Source organism: Salmo salar, chromosome ssa13 (genome assembly GCF_905237065.1).
Source record: "Salmo salar chromosome ssa13, Ssal_v3.1, whole genome shotgun sequence".
Taxonomy (NCBI): Eukaryota; Metazoa; Chordata; class Actinopteri; order Salmoniformes; family Salmonidae; genus Salmo; species Salmo salar.
Window position 1 is genome coordinate 9,855,634 of NC_059454.1, and position 23,583 is coordinate 9,879,216.

The window sequence follows — 23,583 nt, forward strand, 5'->3', positions numbered from 1 at the left end:
GTGAAACTATCCTCTTGTGGAACCTCTTCACGTAAGAAAAGAATAGGGATAGAATATTGACCCGAACATAGTGGAGGCAGGTAGGCCCAGAGACATAGACCCAAACATAGTGGAGGCAAGTAGGCTCCGAGACATAGACCCAAACATGGGGGAGGCAGGTAGGCCCAGAGACATAGACCCAAACATAGTGGAGGCAGGTAGGCCCAGAGACATAGACCCAAACATAGTGGAGGCAGGTAGGCCCAGAGACATAGACCCAAAGATAGTGGAGGCAGGTAGGCCCAGAGACATAGACCCAAACATAGTGGAGGCAGGTAGGCTCCGAGACATAGACCCAAACATGGGGGAGGCAGGTAGGCCCAGAGACATAGACCCAAACATAGTGGAGGAAGGTAGGCTCCGAGACATAGACCCAAACATAGTGGAGGCAGGTAGGCTCCGATACATAGACCCAAACATGTTGGAGGCAGGTAGGCCCAGAGACATAGACCCAAACATGGTGGAGGCAGGTAGGCCCAGAGACATAGTCCCAAACATGGTGGAGGCAGGTAGGCCCAGATACATAGACCCAAACATGGTGGAGGCAGGTAGGCCCAGAGACATAGACCCAAAGATAGTGGAGGCAGGTAGGCTCCGATACATAGACCCAAACATGGTGGAGGCAGGTAGGCCCAGAGACATAGTCCCAAACATGGTGGAGGCAGGTAGGCCCAGATACATAGACCCAAACATGGTGGAGGCAGGTAGGCCCAGAGACATAGACCCAAAGATAGTGGAGGCAGGTAGGCTCCGATACATAGACCCAAACATGGTGGAGGCAGGTAGGCCCAGAGACATAGTCCCAAACATGGTGGAGGCAGGTAGGCCCAGATACATAGACCCAAACATGGTGGAGGCAGGTAGGCCCAGAGACATAGACCCAAACATGGTGGAGGCAGGTAGGCCCAGAGACATATACAACCATCTCTTATATGAATGGGTAGGGGAACTCTGTGTCTGTAAGGTTTTATCCAGAGGAAACTGATAAGGACATGGTGATTGGATGCCAGATAGTGTCTCTCAGCCTGTCAATAGAGCCAGCTTGTTGAAAGACAGTCAGAGTAAATCCTGGTGCAGTTGAGTTATTTTATTTGTATAGTTCATAAGTCAAAAAGAATATACACATAAATCAATCATATTAAAGCTAGAATCCGCAGTTTAAACAAAGTGGCACCCCGCTACTGTTTTGGTAAAAAGCGGAAGGATGGGCCTGTCTAAATCCTAGACAGAGCTATGGATAAAAGGACTGACCATCCATGATATCAACACTATAGTTTTAACCATGTGTTGAGGCTATAATGTGTTTGTTTACATTTACTTTGTTTACAAACATTGGAGTAAAACAAGCTTATATTTTTGGTTGTGATGGGGGTACGACAGATGAACTAATCTCCTGAGGCATTTATAAGTTATATATAATTAATAAAAAAAAAAAAATGTAGCAACTAACAATTATACAGATAGCCTGGTCATGACAGCATATCAAGACAACACAAACAGATCTGTGACCACCAGGCTAAGAAAGATACAGATACGGAACAATCCGGTTCAGCGTTGGTTGCTAGCCAGTGTGGAGTACACCACCGTCCCAGCAGGCTCTCTGTGTGTGTCAGGGTCATGACCTCTGGGGCTGCTGAGTGTCTGTAGGTTAGCATACAGCTCTGTGGTATGGTTCTCATGAGGTTTGAAGTCCACTGTGGTGTAGACAATACTGCTCTCCTCTTGAGGGACGTGCTGCAGGAGACATACATATTAAATATTATTTGGTAACACTTTATATTAAGGTATATAACTGTATTATAATTTGTATTTATACATATGTATAAGTTGTTTATAAAAAGTTTATTACGGGGCCCAATTGCAAAAGACATATCAACAGACATCATGGGTACGTCAAGCTCAAACACTAGTATTACCCTTTGTTGTTGTTTCTGGGACAAAACAGGACATTTGACACTGAGTCACGAAGACACCGTCCAAGTTTAGCACCTACTGAGAGGATGTGGGCTGCTGAGTCACTGGAAGTTGCTCCACATTTCTCTGTGAAGAACATGAAAATGACATCAACTTAAAGAACAGACACAGTGCAACAATGTCAAAAATCATTGAACGTCTACTGGCTAAAGGTCGTAGCCTACGTATTTGAAAGACGATTTAACATGAACAGCAATTCATGTATGAAACACTGAAAGCGCGTCCTCTTACTTTTTGCCCTGACTTTGCGATGAATCACAGCAACTATGATTGGACAGATAACGATCCCCATCGTGATGCAGAGACCTGCAGCCAGTGGTATACCAACACTCCGGGAAACACTAACAGGAGAATAGGACAAAGATTACAAAATATTTTACATAAGTATTACACCACTCCCACAACTATTATCAACTATAACATTATCAACTAGAAGGAATAATTAACCAGTATGTGTGTGTGAGAGAGATTGCACCTGGGGAAAACAGGCCCAGAGGTGTCTGAGGAGGATGATGATGAGATGGAGGGTCTGATGGTTGATCTGACACGAGGTCGAGGGGGTACAGGACCGCTACGTCGACCACTATCTAAACAGAGACCGAATTTAATAAGCACTCATTTCAACACAGCGATCTGTTCTTTTACAAGTTGACTTAGCGTAGGCCGTCATTGTAAATAAGAATTTGTTCTTAACTGACTTGCCTAGTTAAGTCAAGGTTAAATCAAATAAATACATGTAATCTTCTTCCTACTGTACATGCTTACAGATTTCTTTGGCCTCAACACATTGGTTTACCTACAGTATGCATCCAGTTTCTAATACCAGTTCCTAGAATAGAACAAAATAGTTCTTTACCTCATTTAAGATGATTTGATTTATTTATGAGGGTTCTTACCAATCTGGAGGTGAAAGTCAGAGTAGATATGATTCACACTGCTGACAACACACCTGTAGTCACCAGCGTCCACAGGTTTTAAATTCCTTATCATAACGAACATTTCACCGTTGGATTCCATTCTCGATATTCTTCCCTTGTAGAAGTTGTTGACATATCCTCTGGTATTCAGAACAGGAAATGGCTCAGGATATAGTTTAGAACATAACTTCTCATAACCATTGTAGAAGGGAGGAAAGATAAATCTCAGCAGAACGTGTCCGTATACCTGTCCATTCACCTCCGTCCACTGTTGTGCTTCTATCTCAGGGTCATCTATCAAACAAGCGAACACACACACTTAGAAATGACCAAATATGGCACAAAAATCTCTTGCTAAATTTTTTTATTTTTTTTTATCTCAATGAGACAAACCTGGATAAAATCTCACCTAATAGAAGAAGCTAGAGAAAGATAATCATTTTCATCTTCAGTGAAATACTCACTAAGGCTGGGCAGCTGTCCCCATACATCTTACTCACCAACCCCCCCCCCCAAAAAAAAGGACCAAAGGTTGATAGCGGTTTGACATCACTGTTCTGACACCTGCCTTGTGATTAACTTCTTCATTTGGGGGAGGCGATCTCTCTAACCTGCAATTATAAGCATTTCGCTACAGTCGCATTAACATCTGCTAACCATGGTGTATGTGACAAATAAAATTTGATTTGATTTTACAAGTTTTAGAGCACACTCATTATTGGCTTAGAGTATGAAGATGACAGGTTGTCACGGTACCAGCTCGGCCATCATGGTTCCAAGTAGTATCACAATACCTCTGTTTTGGTCGTACAAAAACAAATTATCTGGCCAAAATAAGAAAACAATCACAAAAAGGGAAGTGAAAGATCTTACACAATATAGCAGTGATTTATTTGGTATCAGCTTTTAGTTATTCAGACATTTTCATTCAAGCATATCCTTTATCATGGAACAAAATGCTTTATATGCAAAAATATATGTACAAATTACCAAATGATTAACCACTCTTTATCCACGAATCACAATCAATCCTGTAGTCACACAGTCAGTCATCCGATCCTCCATAGGCATAGCCTTCACACAGTCCTTTACTATTCAAAACTGAAACGTCCACTGGATGGTGTGCTCTATTCTGAATTATAAACTGGGTGGGTCGAGCCCCCTGAATTCTGATTGGCTGACAGCCGTGGAATATCAGACCGTATACCACAGGTATGACAAAACATGTATTTTTAATGCTCTAATTATGTTGGTAAGCAATTTATGTTAGCAATAATGCACCTCGGGTGTTTGTGATATATGGCCAATATACCACGGCTTAGCGTGTTGTGTCGTGCCTAAGAATAGCCCTTAGCCGTGTTATATTGGCCATATACCACACCTCCTCGGGACTTATTGCTTAAATATATCAGCCATTTAATTCCATCCTCTTCTTCGTCTTGCAAGTCAAAGCAGGTATTGAGGCACACGCAGAAAGATCATTTTAAATAATTACAGAGTGGGGTTACGTACCAAACGGCAACCTATTACTGTGTGGGGAATAGGGTGTCATTTGGGACTCACACTAGATCAACCAACCTCTCGTGTAACTTTGTTCCTTAAAATGTACAGCAGCCCCTATGATCAACTTAGAAGCAACATTTTAGAATTTACAGAAGATTTTTGTACATGTATTTAACAGTGAGAGTTTATCTATTTCAACACTGAAAAGACGAGTAATAGCTAGCAGCCACTAAAATCCTCTCTAATACTGTTCCTATCAACTTAGATATCTGAAGATACACCACATGACAAAAAGTATGTGGACACCTGCTCGTCGAACATCTCATTCCAAACCCCCCCCTGTGAGCCAGGGCGATTAGGCCTGGCTCGCAGTCAGAGTTCCAATTCATCCCAAAGGTGTATGATGGGGTTGAGGTCAGGGCTCTTTGCAGATTAGTCAAGCTCCTCCACACCGATCTCAACAAACCATTTCTGTATCGACCTTGCTTTGTGCACAGGGGCATGGTCATGCTGAAACAGGAAAGGGCCTTCCCCCAAACTGCAAGGCAGGGTAGCCTAGTGGTTAGAGCATTGGGCTAGTAACCGAAAGTTTGCAAGTTCGAATCCCTGAGCTGACAAGGTACAAATCTGTTGTTCTGCCCCTGAACAAGGCAGTTAACCCACTGTCATTGAAAATAAGAATTTGTTCTTAACTAACTTGCCTAGTAAAAGTTGGAAGTACAGAATTATCTAGAATGTAATTGTATGCTGCAGTGCAAGCTTTACACCACTCCAGCCGATGCTTGGCATTGAGCATGGTGATCTTAGGCTTGAAAACCCATTTCATGAAGCTCCCAACGAACAGTTATTGTGCTGATGTTGCTTCCAGAGGCAGTTTGGAACTTGGTAGTGAGTGTTGCAACTGAGGACAGATGACTTTTACACGAACTCGGCGGTCCCGTTCTGTGAGCTTAAGTAGCCTACTACTTCGCAGCTTAGCCGTTGTTGCTCCTAGACATTACCACTTCACAATAACACCACTTAAATTTGACTGACTTGTTGGAAAGGTGGCATCCTATGATGGTGCCACGTTAAAAGTCACTGAGCTCTTCAGTAAGGCCATTCTACTGCCAATGTTTGTCTATGGAGATTGCATGGCTGTGTGCTTGATTTTATACACCTGTCAGCAACGGGTGTGGCTGAAATAGCCGAACCCACTAATTCGAAGGGGTGGCCACATACTTTTGTATATATAGTGTATCACAGATAGAGTAGAGCACCGTGTTCGAGGGGATCAGCTTGAGCAAGGCGCTGCCCAGTTTGCTAATCCTGATCAGGTAATGTAGTTGTTTGGGATACAAGATGATTTGTAGTTTGGGGATTGTGTGCAGAGCCTTGCTTTGGCTGAACTTCTTAAACGATAGCTACTAGGGGGCGGCAGGTAGCCTAGTTGTTAGAGCGTTGGGCCAGTAACCGAAAGGTTGCTAGATCGAATCCACAAGCTGACAAGGTAAAAATCTGTCATTCTGCCCCTGAACAAGGCAGTTAACCCACTGTTCCCCGGTAGGCCATCACTGTAAATAAGAATTTGTTCTTAACTGACTTGCCTAGTTAAATCAATAAAATAAAAAATAAACTATGTATGTCACTGGCTCCTTGTGGTTCCATCACACTGGGTCCTGCACTGCAGGCCTGTCTCTCTGTCCTTTAAAGCAGCGACATCACATCCAACAGCAGTGTCTGAAGGTGATGACGTCATCTCTGCTCGTCGGTGAAGGTGACTACATCATACTGGATGCCCTGCTGTTGTAGCAGCTCCAGCTGTTCTTGTGTGGCCTCAGTGTAGACTGTCTGTGTCTGCTGCGTGGCGCCATCTGCTATGACTAGAACACAGAGAGAGTAAGTACTGATTCAACTTTATCATCTAGTCCAGGAGTGGACAACTCCAGTCCTCAGGGACCTGATTGGTGTCACAGTTTTGCCCCAGCCCCAGCTAACACACCTGACTCCAATAATCACCTAATCATGATCTTCAGTTTAGAATGCAATTTTATTAAATCAGGTGTGTTTGCTAGGGATGGAGAAGAAGTGTGACACCAAATCAGGCACCGAGGACTGGAGTTGCCCACCCATGATCTAGTCCTCGATTTATTTATTAATGTTTATTTGAACAATGTACAGTGAGTGTACAGAACATTAGGAACACCTTCATAATATTGAGTTGCACCCCCTTTTCGCCCTCAGAGGAGCCTTGTTTCCTTGGGGGAAATGGACATTACAAGCAACGTTCCCTCTAAGCTGCGTGCGCACACAGCTCCCCCCGGGACTGCAGCGCAGAAGAAATATCAGCCTGCGCAGAGAAACACGAGATTGAACACTCAACTTTCTAGTTTTCTCCCTTCGTTAACACTATCAACGTTTCCCTTTACTGTGGGAATTGTGATCGAATCAACGCAATTAGTCTCTTTCAATGCAACATACCCAAAAAAAAAAAGCTATGCAAGACTTAATTTGCAAGAGATTTTGTTGTGGCAGAACTATTTTTATTTCACATTTATTTAACCAGGTAGGCTAGTTGAGAACAAGTTCTCATTTGCAACTGCAACTAGGGTTGCAAAGGGTCGGGAACTTTCCGGTAAACTTACAGAATTGTTCCGGAAATTTTCCATGGGACGTTAAGCCCGGGAATTTGGGGAATTATGCTTAAATTCATCAAAAAAGTTAGCTAACAGTGACATTTTTGGGGGGATACACAAGACAATTCTAGGTCTTGTGGCATATTTTGGTTAAACTATCCACAATTCACTGGGATTGCAACCCTCTGCATGCACAGTGCATTCTTCCATCACATGTGCAATGCACTCTTCCATCACATGTACAGCTGATTCTCAAGATCTTGCACACTAATGAGATGCTATTGAACTCACACTACTACACTGTCTGAGCCAAGGACTACATGCTTTCTGGTTTTGATTACAATACTGTGTGGGGTGAATATATTTTAAATGACATACATGATTTTTTGTTAACAAGTAAATAGTAGCCTACAGCAAAATGTGTTTAAATCATTTCTAACTTAACAATTTCTGCTAGTTAGTTTTTGCTACCATGTGGGTTTTAATTTGTTTGAGCCTGCTAACCGAGGAGTGTTAATTCACCTGTTTCCATACATGTTTCATTTTAAAACATTTATCTTACAAAGAGGTTGTTTAATCTAACTGCTTAACTATTTATCTGTACATGGAATTGTATTTGTTTTTTCTTTACTCATTATTTTCTAATCTTTACAGGAAAATGCCACGGGCACTCTCTGATGTGTGGAGACATTTCACTGCAGCTAAAGTAGAAGGAAAAGCTGTGTACTTTTGAAAATACTGTGCCAAATCATATGTGAAGAATGCAACAAAGATGCAGAATCATCTGGCCAAGTGGATAAAGTTCCCTCAGCGCTCACAGCAAGCAACCTCTGACAAAAGTCCCTCTACTTTTATTCGAGGTGAAAATGATGAATCAGACACCTTATCGATAGCAAGAGCTCATGGTCCTTCTGGAATCAAAAGTGTTTTTGACTCAATGGAGGAACGTAGTCAGAGAAATGCTGATGAATGTCTTGCTCGAGTTGTGTATGCAACTGGTTCACCTCTGATGCTCACAGGCAATGTGTATCGGAAGAGATTTCTGAATGTTCTTCGCCCAGCATACCCCCCTCCAACCAGACATGCTTTATCTAATCATTTGCTGGATAAAGAGTTCAACAGAGTTCAAGTGAAGGTAAAGCAAATATAGAGAAAGCAGACTGCATTGCAATCATCTCTGATGGGCGGTCGAATGTTCGTGGGCAAGGAATAATTAACTACATCATCTCCTCCCATCAACCAGTATTCTACAAGAGCACAGACACAATGGACAACAGACACACCGGTCTCTACATTGCAGATGAGCTGAAGGCAGTCATCATTGACCTTGGACCACAGAAGGTATTTGCACTAGTGACAGACAATGCTGTGAACATGAAGGCTGCTTGGTCTAAAGTGGAGGAGTCCTAACCTCACATCACACCCATTGGCTGTGCTGCTCATGCATGGAATCTGCTTCTCAAGGACATCATGGCACTGAAAACAATGGATACACTCTACAAGAGAGCCAAGGAAATGGTTAGGTATGTGAAGGGTCATCAAGTTACAGCAGCAATCTACCTCACCAAGCAAAGTGAGAAGAATAAGAGCACCACATTGAAGCTGCCCAGCAACACCCGTCGGGGTGGTGTTGTCATCATGTTTGTCAGTCTCCTGGAGGGGAGGAAGAAATGGCCATATCACAGTCTGCCGATATGGACAGCCCCATCAAGAGGATGTTCCTGGGTGATGTATTTTGGGAGAGAGCAGCCTGAAACTCCTGAAACCTATAGCAGTAGCCATTGCACGGATTGAGGGCGACAATGCCATCCTGTCTGATGTTCAGACTCTGCTTGCAAATGTAAGATAAGAAATCCGTACTGCCCTGCCCACTTCACTGTTGCTCCAAGCAGAGGAAACTGCAGTTCTGAAATACATCAAAAAGCGTGAAGACTTCTGCCTGAAGCCCATACACGCCGCAGTGTACATGTTGGACCCCAAGTATGCTGGCAAGAGCATCCTGTCTGGTGCAGAGATCAACAAGGCCTATGGTGTCATCACTACCATGTCTCACCACCTTGGCCTGGATGAGGGCAAGGTTCTTGGCAGTCTGGCGAAGTACACTTCCAAGCAAGGGCCTTGGGATGGAGATGCAATATGGCAGTCGTGCCAACATATCTCATCAGCCACCTGGTGGAAGGGACTTTGTGGATCTGAGGCGCTTTCCTCTGTTGCCACTATCATCCTCCAAATCCCACCAACATCACCCGCCTCAGAGCACAACTGGTCCTTATTTGAGAACACACACACCAAAGCATGCAACAGGCTGACCAATACAAGGGTTGAAAAATGTGGGCTTTTTGACCCTGACAACGAGCCATCCTCAACAAGGTTGGAAGGTGACAGTGAAGATGGGGCCTCAGAGTCTGATATTCAAGAGGTGGACATTGAGGAGGTCCAGGGAGAAGACATGGACGCCTGAGAGGAAGACAACCAAAGCTTTAGTTTCTAGACTATCATTTTACAGATGTTGAAAATGTTTTTGGGAGATGCGATGGATCATTGGGATCATTAAATATTCCCTTTCTTTTGTTGTTCAGTGAAATCATCCCATGTGAAGAGTGAAATCATTTAATTAAAGTTAAATTCGTAACTACATTTTTTTTATTTTTTTTTATTGGAAGGATTTAATAATTTGCAATTATGTCTACTTATGATAAGGTAAAAGGTTTATGTTTCTGTCTCCATATGATATGGTAAATATATCCAATGCAAAAAGCATCTACATTTAAATGGTATTAATATGCATATATTCCCGTTAATTCCCAGGCTTGAATAAGCTAAGTAGCCAATAGGCAGAGGGTAGCATAATTTGTCTGATTCTCTGTATTAATGGTATGGGAATAACAATGCATTTTATTTTGTAAAGTGGTTTCTTACGTCAAACAACAACATTTTCAGTCACTTCCTTGTCTGAAGGACAAGTGGATCAACAGGTTAATGTCAAGTCCTACATGTTTTTTTCAAAAGTCTCATGGAATGTAGGCTTACATTGAACACCACACATTGGCTGCTACTGTAGACTGAATGATAGAACAGCTATTTCCATGTTAAAATGTTACGGGATGCATTTTCTCCATTCTTTTGATGGTAGGCCACTCTAGTAGGCCTACATTATGATCAAATAGCCACAGTAGCCTACTTTACAAATGTAAAGCGGGTACAGCCTCAGTGTTCAGAGTAAACGCATACTGGAAGTTGCACAGAATTTTCCCACCGTTCAAGTTAGCGCTCAGCAGACCTGAAATTTGCTCAGTGACTAAAAACAATTGAGGGAACATTGTTTACAAGGTGTTGAAAGCGTTCCACAGGGATGCTGGCCCATGTTGACTCCAATGCTTCCCACAGTTGTCAAGTTAGCTGGATGTCCTTTGGGTGGTGGACCATTCTTAATACACACAGGAAACTGTTGAGCGTGAAAACCCCAGCAGCATTGCAGTTCTTGACGCACTTAAACCGGTGTGCCTGTCACCTACTACCAGACCCCATTCAAAGCCACTTAAATTGTTGTCTTGCCCATTCACCCTCTGAATAGCACACATACACAATCCATGTCTCAATTGTTTCAAGGCTTAAAAACATCCTTCTTTAACCTGTCTCCTCCCCTTAATCTACACTGATTTGAAGGGGATTTAACAAGTGACATCAATAAGGGATTATAGCTTTCACTTGGATTCACCTGGTCAGTCTATGTCACGGAAAGAGCAGGTGTACATAATGTTTTGTATACTCAGTGTACAACAAAAACACAAGTCTTAGTACACTTGAGAAATGATACATTGAACCAGATTTAGCTAACAGCTCATTTCCATCTGCAGTCCCCTGATAAGGTGAGCCAGGTGTTCTACCACTGTCATAGATCACATACTGCCTCTGATCAGGTGTCCCACCACTGTCATAGATCACATAGTGTAAGTGGAATGGTTGAAGACAGTAGACTAGTGCTTTGGGAAACAATGCTGTAATGTATGAAGCAGTGGGTTAACATACCAGTCACAGCAGTGTTCTGCAACCTCCAATCTTCCAGATGTTCAGGACTGACTATCTGCTGCTGCTGTTAATACTACACCCTCCTGAACCTCCCAGGGAATACTTGCATTATGCTACTGTCCTCCAGGCCCTACCCTCCAGGCCCTACCCTCCAGGCCCTACCCTCCAGGCCCTACCCTCCAGGCCCTACCCTCCAGGCCCTCTACTGAAGCAGACAGTGTGTTATCATACCGGTGACAGCAGAGTTTTCAGCAACCTCCACGTCTTCAGGACTGACTATCTGTTGTTCTGAACTGATGGGAAGATACTGGATCTGGCCGTCATGACTCAGGGAAATCTGAAAAGAGAGCCAGGGAAGTTAAACACTTAACCTTTCATCTTACTCTATGTCACAGGGAACATTTAAATTCCTTATCCCAAAATACAGCAGTATTCTTGTTTGTCTGTTTTGGGGGTTGAATATTTGTAGGGGCTTGATTGTTTTGTGATGGGAGTGTTTTTGGGATCCTCCATCTCACCTGTTGCTCCTGTAGGAAGGCCCCATCATTCTCATATTGGATGATCTGTCCATCTGACATCTGGATGTGGTTCCCGTCTGCTAGCACCACGTACTCCTGGGGTAGGAAGTGTTGGACTCCATCCTGAGAGATGACATACTGGACCTGGGAGGGTGAAGGAGGAGAATTAGACCCCGGGAGGGTGAAGGAGGAGAATTAGACTGCTCGTCTCCCGTCATGCGCCGCACCGTCGCCTGGTTATCTCCCGTCATGCGCCGCACCGTCGCCTGGTTATCTCCCGTCATGCGCCGCACCGTCGCCTGGTTATCTCCCGTCATGCGCCGCACCGTCGCCTGGTTATCTCCCGTCATGCGCCGCACCGTCGCCTGGTTGTCTCCCGTCATGCGCCGCACCGTCACCTGGTTATCTCCCGTCATGCGCCGTAACGTCACCTGATTATCTCCCGTTATGCGCCGTAACGTCACCTGGTTATCTCCCGTTATGCGCCGTAACGTCACCTGATTATCTCCCGTTATGTGCCGTAACGTCACCTGGTTATCTCCCGTTATTTACCGTAACGTCACCTGGTTATCTCCCGTTATGTGCCGTAACGTCACCTGATTATCTCCCGTTATGTGCCGTAACGTCACCTGGTTATCTCCTGTTATTTACGGTAACGTCACCTGATTATCTCCTGTTATTTACTGTAACGTCACCTGGTTATCTCCTGTTATGTACTGTAACGTCACCTGGTTATCTCCTGTTATGTACTGTAACGTCACCTGATTATCTCCTGTTATTTACTGTAACGTCACCTGGTTATCTCCTGTTATGTACTGTAACGTCACCTGGTTATCTCCTGTTATGTACTGTAACGTCTGTCCGTCCACTGTGGTGATCTGCTGGATGTACGTGGCCTCTTCCTTGTCTTCCAGGCCCTGTTCCTGGGACAATATAATGTGGTCCTGATCCAGGCCCTGTTCCTGGGACACTATAATGTTGTCCTGACCCAGGGCCTTCTGTAGCTGCTCCGGACTGATGGTCTGTCCTGCCTGCAGGGCTGTAACAAAGAGAGAAACAACAGCATCTCAGACAATGGCCAATAACAACATAAGTGTTAACATTTCAAACAAACTGTAGCTGAAACAAAACAAAACGTCCTCCAAATGGGATGGATGGAAATAGAGGACATCAGTGATTTATTCACCCAGTGAAATTACCTACAAGTTGGTGTAAACGTGTGTGTGTGTTCCTTACACTGTAGCATGGCGAGAGCCTCCTCATCACTGCTGACTATAAAGGATTGCTGCTGGGAGCCTCCTCCAGAATGGGTCTTCCTTGTCGCAGGGTCCTGGCTGTGGAGACGCTCCATATGGAACTTGAGGTGGCCGTTACGATTAAACCTGATAAGTGGGACAAACCAGAATGGTTACCTAAGGTGCTTTCAAAACATTTTCTGTACAACAACAACAAAACATTCTATGCTGGCATCACCATCCCAACACTTCATAAAAAAGTTTATTCTCACGGCCTCAAGATGCCCTAATTGGTTGAATTACCTCTGTCCACAGATCTGGCAGGTGAAGGGCTTCTCGTTGGTATGCGTCATCATGTGTCTCCTCAGGTCCTTCCTGTTTTTAGAGGCAAAGCTGCAGCTGGGGCACTTGTGAGGCCGCAGGTAGGTATGCATGCCCATGTGGGTCTGGGAAAGGAATTGTACATTGATAACCAAATAAATAGCATGCTTTGGATAGAGACAAACTGTAATTCACTACTAGGGGTCAATGCTGCCTTTCAAGACCAAAAACATTTTTTGGGGGCAAATAAAAAGTCCCTTCATATTTAATAAAAGGGTTAATCTCAAACTCTTTCCTCAATTTATTGGGTGTGCTCTCCTCACCACCTTCTGAAAACGTCAGACGGTAGAGAATCAATCAATCAAATTGATTTATAAAGTCCTTCTTACATCAGCTGATGTCACAAAGGGCTGTACAGAAACCCAGCCTAAAACCCCAAACAGAAAGCAATGCAGGTGTAGAAGACCAGAGATCCGAGGGGAGGGTCCTTATCTACTCCTCCAAAGCCCTCCTTTAGAGAGGGCACAAGGAATCAAGGATTTTTTTTTTTTTTGATTTACACCCTGGCTGAGAAATGATAAAAGACCCACCTTGACGTCTGGCCAGGAGGAGGCAGTGAAGTCACAGTCAGGACACTTGAAGGTGGAGGGGTCGATATGGGCCCTCTTGTGGTTCTCCATGTCACTGCGGCCCTGGAACGACTCAGAGCAGATACGACAGGAGAACCTCTTTGGGTTGAGCTGGTTCTGATCCTGGGGGGATCCCACCATGGAGGGGGAACCGGGGACCTCACTGCTTAGCTGAAGAGAGGGAGATAGAGAGAGATGGAGGACGAGACAGCAGATTACCTTCTCAGACATCTACAGTTCAACTGAACAGGGATGAGTTTCAGAGCATTAACATCATCTTAGATACAGGCACTGTATTCCTGTGGAAACTGTTCTCTAACACTCCCTGCTACAGTATGTGGTATTCCTGTAGAAACTGTTCTATAACACCCCCTAGTACAGTACGTGGTATTCCTGTAGAAACTGTTCTATAACACCCCCTAGTACAGTACGTGGTATTCCTGTAGAAACTGTTCTCTAACACCCCCTGCTACAGTACGTGGTATTCCTGTAGAAACTGTTCTATAACACCCCCTGCTACAGTATGTGGTATTCCTGTAGAAACTGTTCTATAACACCCCCTGCTACAGTACGTGGTATTCCTGTAGAAACTGTTCTCTAACACTCCCTGCTACAGTATGTGGTATTCCTGTAGAAACTGTTCTATAACACCCCCTGCTACAGTACGTGGTATTCCTGTAGAAACTGTTCTATAACACCTCCTGCTACAGTATGTGGTATTTCTGTAGAAACTGTTCTATAACACCCCCTGCTACAGTATGTGGTATTCCTGTGGCTGGCTTACCTCTACCTGCTGTAGAACTCCATCCCCCACACCAGAGGTCAGGTAGTACTGGGTGTCTCTGTTCTCTTTGAGTGTTTTTGTTCCCTCCTGCTCTTCCTCCATGGGCTGGGGACTGCCCTCGCCACTACTGAAAACACAACACATTGGAACACTGTGAAGTGGAAGTCAACCAAGTTGATTTATCTCCAAAAATGTTTGATACTTTTTCAAATGGGAGAAGAAACTTATTTCAGCGCTTCAAAAATCATGGTAAAATATCATCAGGAATGCAAATTGTATAGCAGATCAGAAAGACAGAATGGCGCTCATTAGCTAATGGCCAGTGTGCCGTGTTGGCCAGGTGAGGCCAGGTTCTACTGTACCTGTATCCAGGTCCAGTGCTTTGTATCTCCTGTGTAGTTTGTTCCATCTGTTCCACAACACTGAAGTCCTCTGCCCCCTTCTCAGTAGCCTGTTGCATCTGTTCCACAACACTGAAGCCCTCTGCCCCCTCATAGGCCTGGATGGCTATCTGAGTAATCTCTCCATTCTCATTGGTCCCAGCCTCATAGACCTCCTGGACCTCTTGCACCAGGGTCTCCCCATTCTCAGACATGTGGAACGTCACAACCTAAAGGACCACAGCGGAAATTAAAAAAGGACTATACTTTTTAAATTTTTTATTATTATTATTTTTGGGCACTTTTAAAAATGTTATTTAGCCAGGGATATCATTAAAAATAAGCGGGGAGATGGAGAGAAAAGGAAATGCAGGACAGTGGTGTGACTGGGATTAGTACTCACACTAGGGGGTTGGTACTGTATGTGCTTTAGGAAGCGTTATTACCGGCTAGACCAGCCTTTCTTAATCCTCGTTGTGCAGTACGGGGGAGGGGGGGGGGGGACTCTGAAACACATCCTTTTAGAAAAGGAAAAGCTCTCGGTATAGTGTTTTTTCAGAGACCCCATACTGCACAACAAGGATGAGGAAATTGAATCGCTGGCTGGGGTAAGTTTATACAAAAACAATTGAAATCGCAAAAGAAAAAAAAGTGTCTGGACCCTTCTATAACATGCCAAATACAGATTTAGTAAAAAATTAAATAAAATTCTCCTTTAATCCTGGGGACCAAAAGGGGTCAACTTTTTTGCCCTTCCACTCAGACACTTGATTCAAATAATCAACTCATCACCAAGCCTTTGATTTCAATCAGGTGTGTGAGAGCTAAGGCAACAACTAAAACTTGCATCCCTTTGGTTACCCAGGACCAGGATTAAGAAATTCTGATCTACCGGGTAATGACGCTTCCTAAAGCACATATATACAGTAGTAAGTGTGCGTACGAAATTGTGTCTGGACCCTTCTATAACATGCAATTTACATACAAATTGAGATCTGGTTGTAAATAAGCCAGAATTCTCCTTTAAAGAAACATTACGCTACACCAGCCTGAAATAAATGAAAATCAAATAAACCTTTTGGGCTCCCCCGGTCGCTGAGGTAACCGCTGTCCAGGAGCCCGCTTTTAGAACCTCAGAGTCCGATGATTTCAACATCTGTACCTGAGGAGTACACACAGACAAACTGCTCATCCAATACACAACCTAGTCTGTCCCAATCATGCAGAGCTGTGTAGCAGACCTGTAGGAATCATTACATAGGTCAGTAGAACAGCAGAGGTCTACTCAATGAGCCAATGTGTGAACCAGCCAGTACCTGTAGTGAGTTTTCCACCAACTGTCTGGCGTTGCTCATATTCAACAGCAGATCCAGAGCATTCTGGGCTGACAGGTCCGAATTCCCGGCTGTGGAGATGGAGAGAGATTAAGTTATTATTGTGTCATGCTTCTCAATGCATTATAAAACATTACCATTGGGCTTGGTAGAGATCTTAGGCCATACAAAAGTGTCTGTTTATCTGTCCTTGGTGGAGCAGTTGGTCACTGAAGAAGAAGGAAGAATATTGAGGAATGAAGACGAAAAATAACTGACCCTGTTCGTAAGTGATGGTGGTGTTTCCCATTGCATCTTGGGAGACTGAGGCGTTCTGAATTGTCTGCATGGCTTGTAGTGTGTCAGAATCCACTGCTACCTAACACATAGGTGGAAAAACAGTCAAACATTCCCTATCCAAAACTATCCATTAGATATTATTAATTCCGAGTTACTAGCTTCTACTCTTTTTCCTTTAGAAGACCCACTGAATCCCACAAACTCCTGTTCATCTCTATATTTAGAGGCATATAGATATTTAAAGTACAGTATATCTCTTCCCCAGGCGTACTATTGTATTCTGTAGGCTCGCTGTGTCGTCGTGTTGCTGTTTGAGTTCCTCTATCTGTTGCTGGGTGAAGAAGGGTCTCCTCCTCCGCCTGACGGGCTCCTCAGGGTGCGTAGCGCTCCACTCCTCAAACGCCTCCGGGTGGCGACACTGGACGTGCAGACCCAGGTTCTTACGGTGCTTCGTCATGAAGTGGCACATCTCACAGGAGAACGGCTTTTCTCCTAGAGGGTGAAAGGAGGGCAGATTAGATCTACCATGGGGTAAATATGCTAAAGCAGTGATCCCAAATCCTTCTGCTCCTCGATATTCAACACCTTGAATAGCTGAATAGGGGCGGCAGATATCCGAGAGAGGTGAGAGAAGAGAGCCATCAACCGAAGGGTCGCTGGTTCGAATCCAGGGTCCAGCGGGGGGGGAGAAACTGGTGGAGAGTAAGCCTGACCTTGTGCTACCAACCCCTCAAGGGTGTGTTTGTCTCCAGGGGTTGAGTGGTAAACCCTTGTAATAGCTAGTGAACTAAACTGATCGGGATGGAGAAGATCCTAGTGACATTACAGTAACTCACGTATGTGTTTGATGGCCAGGTGAGAGACCAGGAAGTCCTCTTTAGAAGTGGAGTATTTACAGTAGCCACATTAAAAGGGTTGGGTTTAACCCAAATGAGTCCAACTGCAACGCCGGTGCAATTTGGACTAACCCCTTTTAAACAGTGTGGCTTGTACCATAGGATTTGTCCATTTCTTCCGCATCCGTTGGTACCATTAATCTGTGTGATTAAACGGGGGATGAGCTAGAGAGGTGTTAGTGAGACAAGGGCGGAACCCGAAGGGGCCCGGCGCCGTGTCTTTTTACAAAACAATGGCTGAGAGTCAAACACGCACATGTAACATGTCATATGATGCTCACAAGCTACAGCGCTGTTAGACGGTAAGGGGTTCTTCTACAAAGAAGATCATAAGAAATATCATGGACATAGTGTCTATAATAACCTCACATAGTTGCTGTCACAAACTCCACACAGTTGTCACTGACTAGTTGGATTTAATTTCCTACTGAGCAAACAATTTCTGTACTTACAGCATTCATATAAATACATTTTTATCAGGTTTTTGCTTTAGCGTTTTTTTTTTTAAATTGACATTCGAATGCAACTGTTTATTAGGGCTGTCTATGACTAAAAATGACTTGGTCGACCAAAAGTCGTCTGTTCTTTCGATCCAACCGATTGGTAGAAATGTAAAACGTGTATTTTTCCATACATATGTCTATGTGTTAAGAAAATAAACCATATATGCATTGAGCTTGTCTGATGGTTTAAGCACACTGTTTGATGAAATAAGACAAATGACTCAAGAGGGAGCCAGAGAGCAAGATAATCAGAAGAAAAATTACTTAACCCGACCGTCGTCGTCCCCCGCTCCTATTGGCTTTGGCAGATTCTGCCGTTCCTCTCCTGAAATTGCCGGTAATAGGCTACAGGAGGAGTCGGCAACCTTTCTCATGTGGAATTTATCTTGCCATTTATGGTTTTCATATGCACATTTTCCTAGAACAGTTTCATTTAATTTATAATAACATCTTCGTATCTGAAAATCATTGTCATGTGGTAAATCAAAATTCATATCCAAATCTAAATGAAAATGATTAACCTAGAAAAGTAACTTCTATTGCATTATCAACTATGTAAAAATTGTGTTTAAAGCCCCCAAAATTAAAAAAAAAAACAGTGCAGCCTGCAGGTAGAAAACATCCTGATAAAAATAAATATCCTATAAATCACATTGGCTGCGCATGGCCTGTCTGCAATGAACTTAAAACATTGTATCAACTCTTAACTTGGGTCTGGCCCAAAGCTTGCACTAGCAAACTTGCAACATTGTATAAAATATTCTGGGCCTTCAGCTTTCCTGTGTCATTGAGCTCAGGATAGACACAGCTGTAGGCTATTTGACTCAAAAGATAAGTAATTAGGTAGGTCTATTTTATGACGTTTCCACTGGATCAGAGCAGGACATTTTCCCCTTTCACGCTGAGTGGTTATCGACAGTGGGAGAGAGTTGGAAGATTTTTCAAATACATTGAGGAACTATTGTCATTCTCAATGGATGTAAAAACAGACTTTGTTTTCTTGCTGTTTGAGGTGAAGAAAACATTACTTTGAGAAGCTCCACAGCTCATTAGTGGTGGTACATTAGACCAATCAGAAATACTATGAGGGCACATTTATATGCCAATATTTGCACACAGGCTAGGTAGCCTATAGGCCTACTTCTATGCGTAATCAGGTGCGCGTCCTTACTCAACAAGCATAACATAGGTTGTGGGCTCTGCGAACAACGTGTCATCTCCGACAATGAGAATCTCCGACTGGAATAATAATACATTGAATGAATTAACAGATGTTGGTCGACAAAACAGCCTATCGATCAAACAATTGACCAGTGGACTAATTGCGGTCAGCCCTACTGTTTATGTCAAATTGTTTTTGTAGCTAGCTCTGGTTGTCCTGAACAGAACATGGTAAAACACCTCATAGTGAGGCTAAATATAAGGGCTGGACATGCAGATCAATGAAAGTCATAAATGAAAAGACACATTTTTCCCCCCTGGGGTCTCGGGACTGACTGGGTTTTAAGAGTCAGGATTAGGTGTAGAACTCACCTGTGTGTTTGATGGCCAGGTGAGAGACCAGGAAGTCCTCTTTAGAGGTGGAGTATTTACAGTAGTCACATTTAAAGGGCCGGTCGTTGGCGTGGGACAGCTGGTGGTTGAGCAAGAGCTTCTTGTTGTCACAGTCATAGTCACAGAACTCACACTTGAACCTGGTAGACGGTCACATGCATTAGACAGGTTACAGGATATTAACACTGTAGTGTATGATAAGGAGAAAACATTTTGAAACAGGTAGATACTAACAACTTCACAGCGCAAATTGGTTTTGCTACAGTGTGTAATGAACACCACCCTGGTTTCACAGGACGATGTTAATGTTCTGCTGAGACGCTATGTTCTGCTGAGACGCTATGTTCTGCTGAGAGGCCTAATGAAAATGGCGCTACATCCTGTACTGACCTGCTGTTGTCAACACTCTGGATGTGTGTGAGGAGATGCATCTTGAACGTATATCTCTTCTTGAAGGACTTCCCACACTGGGAAGTCAAAGCACAAACAGATATTTATAAAGATTGCAAAGAAAATCAGGAGATTAAAACTAGAACCCTGATTGATTTGAGTGGATTATTGGAATTGTTAATCAAGGGCAGATGATGTGTTACCTTGTCACACATGTGTGGTTTCTCAGCACTGTGTGTCTTCATGTGTTGAGTGAGTCTCTTCTGCATGGGGTAGACTCTATGGCACACTGGACACGGGAACGACAACACCTTAGATACCTGCTGAGAGTCAGACAGACCACACTGGACACAGGAACGACAACACCTTAGATACCTGCTGAGAGTCAGACAGACCACACTGGACACAGGAACGAAAACACCTTAGATACCTGCTGAGAGTCAGTCAGACCACACTGGACACGGGAACAACAACACCTTAGATGCCTGCTGAGAGTCAGACGGACCACACTGGACACGAGAACGACAATACCTTAGATACCTGCTCAGAGTCAGACAGACCACACTAGACACGGGAACGACAACACCTTAGATACCTGCTCAGAGTCAGACAGACCACACTGGACACGGGAACGACAACACCTTAGATACCTGCTGAGAGTCAGTCAGACCACACTGGACACGGGAACGACAACACCTTAGATACCTGCTGAGAGTCAGACAGACCACACTGGACACAGGAACGACAACACCTTAGATACCTGCTGAGAGTCAGACAGACCACACTGGACACAGGAACGACAACACCTTAGATACCTGCTGAGAGTCAGACAGACCACACTGGACACGGGAATGACCACACCTTAGATACCTGCTGAGAGTCAGACAGACCACACGGGAATGACCACACCTTAGATACCTGCTGAGAGTCAGACAGACCACACTGGACACGGGAACAACAACAACTTAGATACCTGCTGAGAGTCAGACAGACCACACTGGACACGGGAACGACAACACCTTAGATACCTGCTGAGAGTCAGACAGACCACACTGGACACGGGAACAACAACAACTTAGATACCTGCTGAGAGTCAGACAGACCACACGGGACACGGGAACGACAACACCTTAGATACCTGCTGAGAGTCAGACAGACCACACGGGACACGGGAACGACAACACCTTAGATACCTGCTGAGAGTCAGTCAGACCACACTGGACACGGGAACGACAACACCTTAGATACCTGCTGAGAGTCAGTCAGACCACACTGGACACGGGAACAACAACAACTTAGATACCTGCTGAGAGTCAGACAGACCACACGGGACACGGGAACGACAACACCTTAGATACCTGCTGAGAGTCAGTCAGACCACACTGGACACGGGAACAACAACAACTTAGATACCTGCTGAGAGTCAGACAGACCACACTGGACACGGGAACGACAACACCTTAGATACCTGCTGAGAGTCAGTCAGACCACACTGGACACGGGAACAACAACAACTTAGATACCTGCTGAGAGTCAGTCAGACCACACTGGACACGGGAACAACAACAACTTAGATACCTGCTGAGAGTCAGTCAGACCACACTGGACACGGGAACAACAACAACTTAGATACCTGCTGAGAGTCAGACAGACTTGTACAAATACATCTGGCTTGTACAGACAGACCATACAGACAGACAGACTATGGCATAAAAAACAAGATATCATACTGGGTTTAAAACCTTTATACAGATTCCATAAACCTGCTATGGCACGGAAACAAGATATGTCACTAGGTTTATAACATGTTTTTACATGGGATGATCTGGATAGAAAAAGTCTATCTAGGGTGACCAACTATAAAAAACTCAAACCTTTTATAGATAAAAAGGTGAAAATACTTACAGACTCAGACTTCGCTTTCCTGTGAAAGGATGAAAAATAAGTTACTGGATCAAATGATTTGATTGATAAATTAAAATCGATTAAGTTTTGATCGGTCTCCAGCTTAAAAAAAAATAAAAAATAAAATAAAAGGTCAATGAGCCATTTTGGACTGGTGATGTGAGTTGTATGACGATCACGTGAATGTTCCACACATGGTGTCAGGAGAGAACATACTGCTCCTGGTTACGTACTGCTGAGTGTATGATTACGTCCTGTGTGTGTGTGTGTACATACTTGTCCTTGTTGTGTATTGCAGAGTGTCTGATGACATCCTTCTTATACACACTGCTGTAGTCACACTCCTCACACTTAAAGGGCTTGTTCCCCTGGTGGTTGAACATGTGTTCCTGTTTAACACAGCAGAGAAAACAGCCACTTAACATTCCACTGTGGTTATTACAGACAGTACAGGGAACAGACCAGGCCTGAGATACAAGAGAAAAACTGAAGACTGATTCAATGATTAAAGAAGCAGTGTAATTCATTTGCAATAAAGATGATGCTGTAATGAAGGCTACATACATTTGACTGACTGATTGCACTGTATGCCCCGGCCCCACTCACCTTGAGCGAGGACCAGCGTTTGCAGCGGTAGTTACACTGCAGGCACTTGAAGCACTCTGGGTCGTTTCCTTGGTGAGAGTCTACATGGAACCTCAAGTCATCCTGGGACAGGAAGCGAGAGCCACAAATCCAACAGTTGTGAGGCCTCAGGAGGGGCTTCAGAGACGTGTAATACCTGGTGATACACACCGGTAGGAGGAGTGAAGGTATTTAGTTAGAAGATCTCGGTATGCGGCTACATCATGTAATATCCTTTCCAACAGTACAGATCTGTGCCGTACGCAACCACCATAGTTGCTGGAAGGGACAATGTAAAATGTAAAAATCCAGGCTATCCCAGGACAGTACGATACAGGTATTCAGAGATACAGTAGCTCGCTTCAGATGTCAGTAACAATGAGTCTTACTTCATGTACTTCTTGTATTTCTTTCTGAGAAACCGCTTGGAGGGTCGACCTCGTTTCCTGGGGAAAAACTCTGCCTCTTCCGGCCTCCCATTAGGTGACGGGTCTTTGTTCTCAGAGTCTGACTGGCTGATGCCGGCTTCCACTGCTTTTCCATTGGCCAAGGAATCTGGTCCGTTTCCCAGGCCTGAGGAACTGGCTTCCTCGGAGCCTTGAGGGTCCACACTCCCGTTACGCTGCTTGGATGCACCCTCAGCTTCTGTACTCAGCCGAAACAAGGAAAATACAGAGCAGAGTTCATGCATAAGAAACCTATTCAATAACAGCTTAGTGAATGAAAACAGCACACAATTGTCTTCTTGCAGTGATCTTTGGAAAAGCCTTCACTTAAAAATTGAGAAGACGTGCAGAAACAGCTGAGCGTATTGTTCAGTGAATGTGAGTATGGTGAGTGTATTGTTCCTACAGTAGTACCCACCCTTGCAGTTGTAGCTGCCCTCTGTGTAGGTGAACTTCCTGGGGCGTCCCACCCTACGTCGGGGGCGGTCTGTGGAGGAGCAGGGAGGAGGGGCAGGTTGTCTCAGCAGGGCAGGCTGTCTGCCCCTACAGTCCTCATCTGCTGGGTTATAGTCACTGTCCTCTGGAGAGAAAAGAGTGAGAGAGTGAGTGGGTGAATCCCAAATCGACCACTAGTCCCTACACCCAAGTAACCAACCGACTGCCCAGCTGACCGGCCGATTGACCGGCTAACCGACCGACTGACCGGCT

At 44.3% G+C, this 23,583-nt stretch overlaps 2 protein-coding genes across 9 annotated transcripts in view; both read right to left on the reverse strand.

Annotated features, from left to right (window-relative positions):
* Positions 1 to 1,111: 1,111 nt before the first annotated feature.
* LOC106566405 (uncharacterized) lies at positions 1,112 to 3,428 on the reverse strand. Of its 2 annotated transcripts, XM_045692912.1 has the most exons (7): positions 3,340 to 3,428; positions 3,178 to 3,224; positions 2,910 to 3,070; positions 2,489 to 2,600; positions 2,245 to 2,354; positions 1,956 to 2,079; positions 1,112 to 1,773 (listed from the first exon to the last, which is right to left on the reverse strand). In XM_045692912.1, exons 2-7 carry the CDS (start codon positions 3,183 to 3,185, stop codon positions 1,509 to 1,511), a joined length of 780 nt encoding a protein of 259 aa, XP_045548868.1. In that variant the 5' UTR covers positions 3,186 to 3,224; positions 3,340 to 3,428; the 3' UTR covers positions 1,112 to 1,508. The 2 variants fall into 2 exon arrangements, with proteins under 2 accessions (XP_045548868.1, XP_045548869.1); XM_045692913.1 differs by lacking the exon at positions 3,340 to 3,428 and having other exon boundaries at positions 3,178 to 3,279.
* A 1,736-nt stretch (positions 3,429 to 5,164) lies between these two features.
* LOC106566398 (zinc finger protein 335) overlaps positions 5,165 to 23,583 on the reverse strand; it is a 32,272-nt gene continuing 13,853 nt past the window's right edge. For 4 of the 7 annotated variants that reach the window (XM_014134380.2, XM_014134379.2, XM_045692914.1 and 1 more), the window contains 21 exons: positions 23,294 to 23,455; positions 22,819 to 23,074; positions 22,412 to 22,586; positions 22,082 to 22,194; positions 21,806 to 21,824; positions 20,104 to 20,244; positions 19,901 to 19,977; positions 19,490 to 19,650; positions 16,829 to 17,049; positions 16,537 to 16,636; positions 16,261 to 16,349; positions 16,020 to 16,106; positions 14,927 to 15,174; positions 14,565 to 14,691; positions 13,742 to 13,951; positions 13,134 to 13,276; positions 12,832 to 12,977; positions 12,423 to 12,634; positions 11,596 to 11,739; positions 11,309 to 11,414; positions 5,165 to 6,295 (listed from right to left, as the gene is read on the reverse strand). In XM_014134380.2, coding sequence (XP_013989855.1) covers positions 6,168 to 6,295; positions 11,309 to 11,414; positions 11,596 to 11,739; positions 12,423 to 12,634; positions 12,832 to 12,977; positions 13,134 to 13,276; positions 13,742 to 13,951; positions 14,565 to 14,691; positions 14,927 to 15,174; positions 16,020 to 16,106; positions 16,261 to 16,349; positions 16,537 to 16,636; positions 16,829 to 17,049; positions 19,490 to 19,650; positions 19,901 to 19,977; positions 20,104 to 20,244; positions 21,806 to 21,824; positions 22,082 to 22,194; positions 22,412 to 22,586; positions 22,819 to 23,074; positions 23,294 to 23,455 — 3,065 coding nt within the window. In that variant the 3' untranslated portion in view covers positions 5,165 to 6,167. The remainder of the gene's footprint in view (positions 6,296 to 11,308; positions 11,415 to 11,595; positions 11,740 to 12,422; positions 12,635 to 12,831; positions 12,978 to 13,133; positions 13,277 to 13,741; positions 13,952 to 14,564; positions 14,692 to 14,926; positions 15,175 to 16,019; positions 16,107 to 16,260; positions 16,350 to 16,536; positions 16,637 to 16,828; positions 17,050 to 19,489; positions 19,651 to 19,900; positions 19,978 to 20,103; positions 20,245 to 21,805; positions 21,825 to 22,081; positions 22,195 to 22,411; positions 22,587 to 22,818; positions 23,075 to 23,293; positions 23,456 to 23,583) is intronic. The other 3 variants (XM_014134383.2, XM_014134382.2, XM_014134378.2) reach the window with 3 other exon arrangements.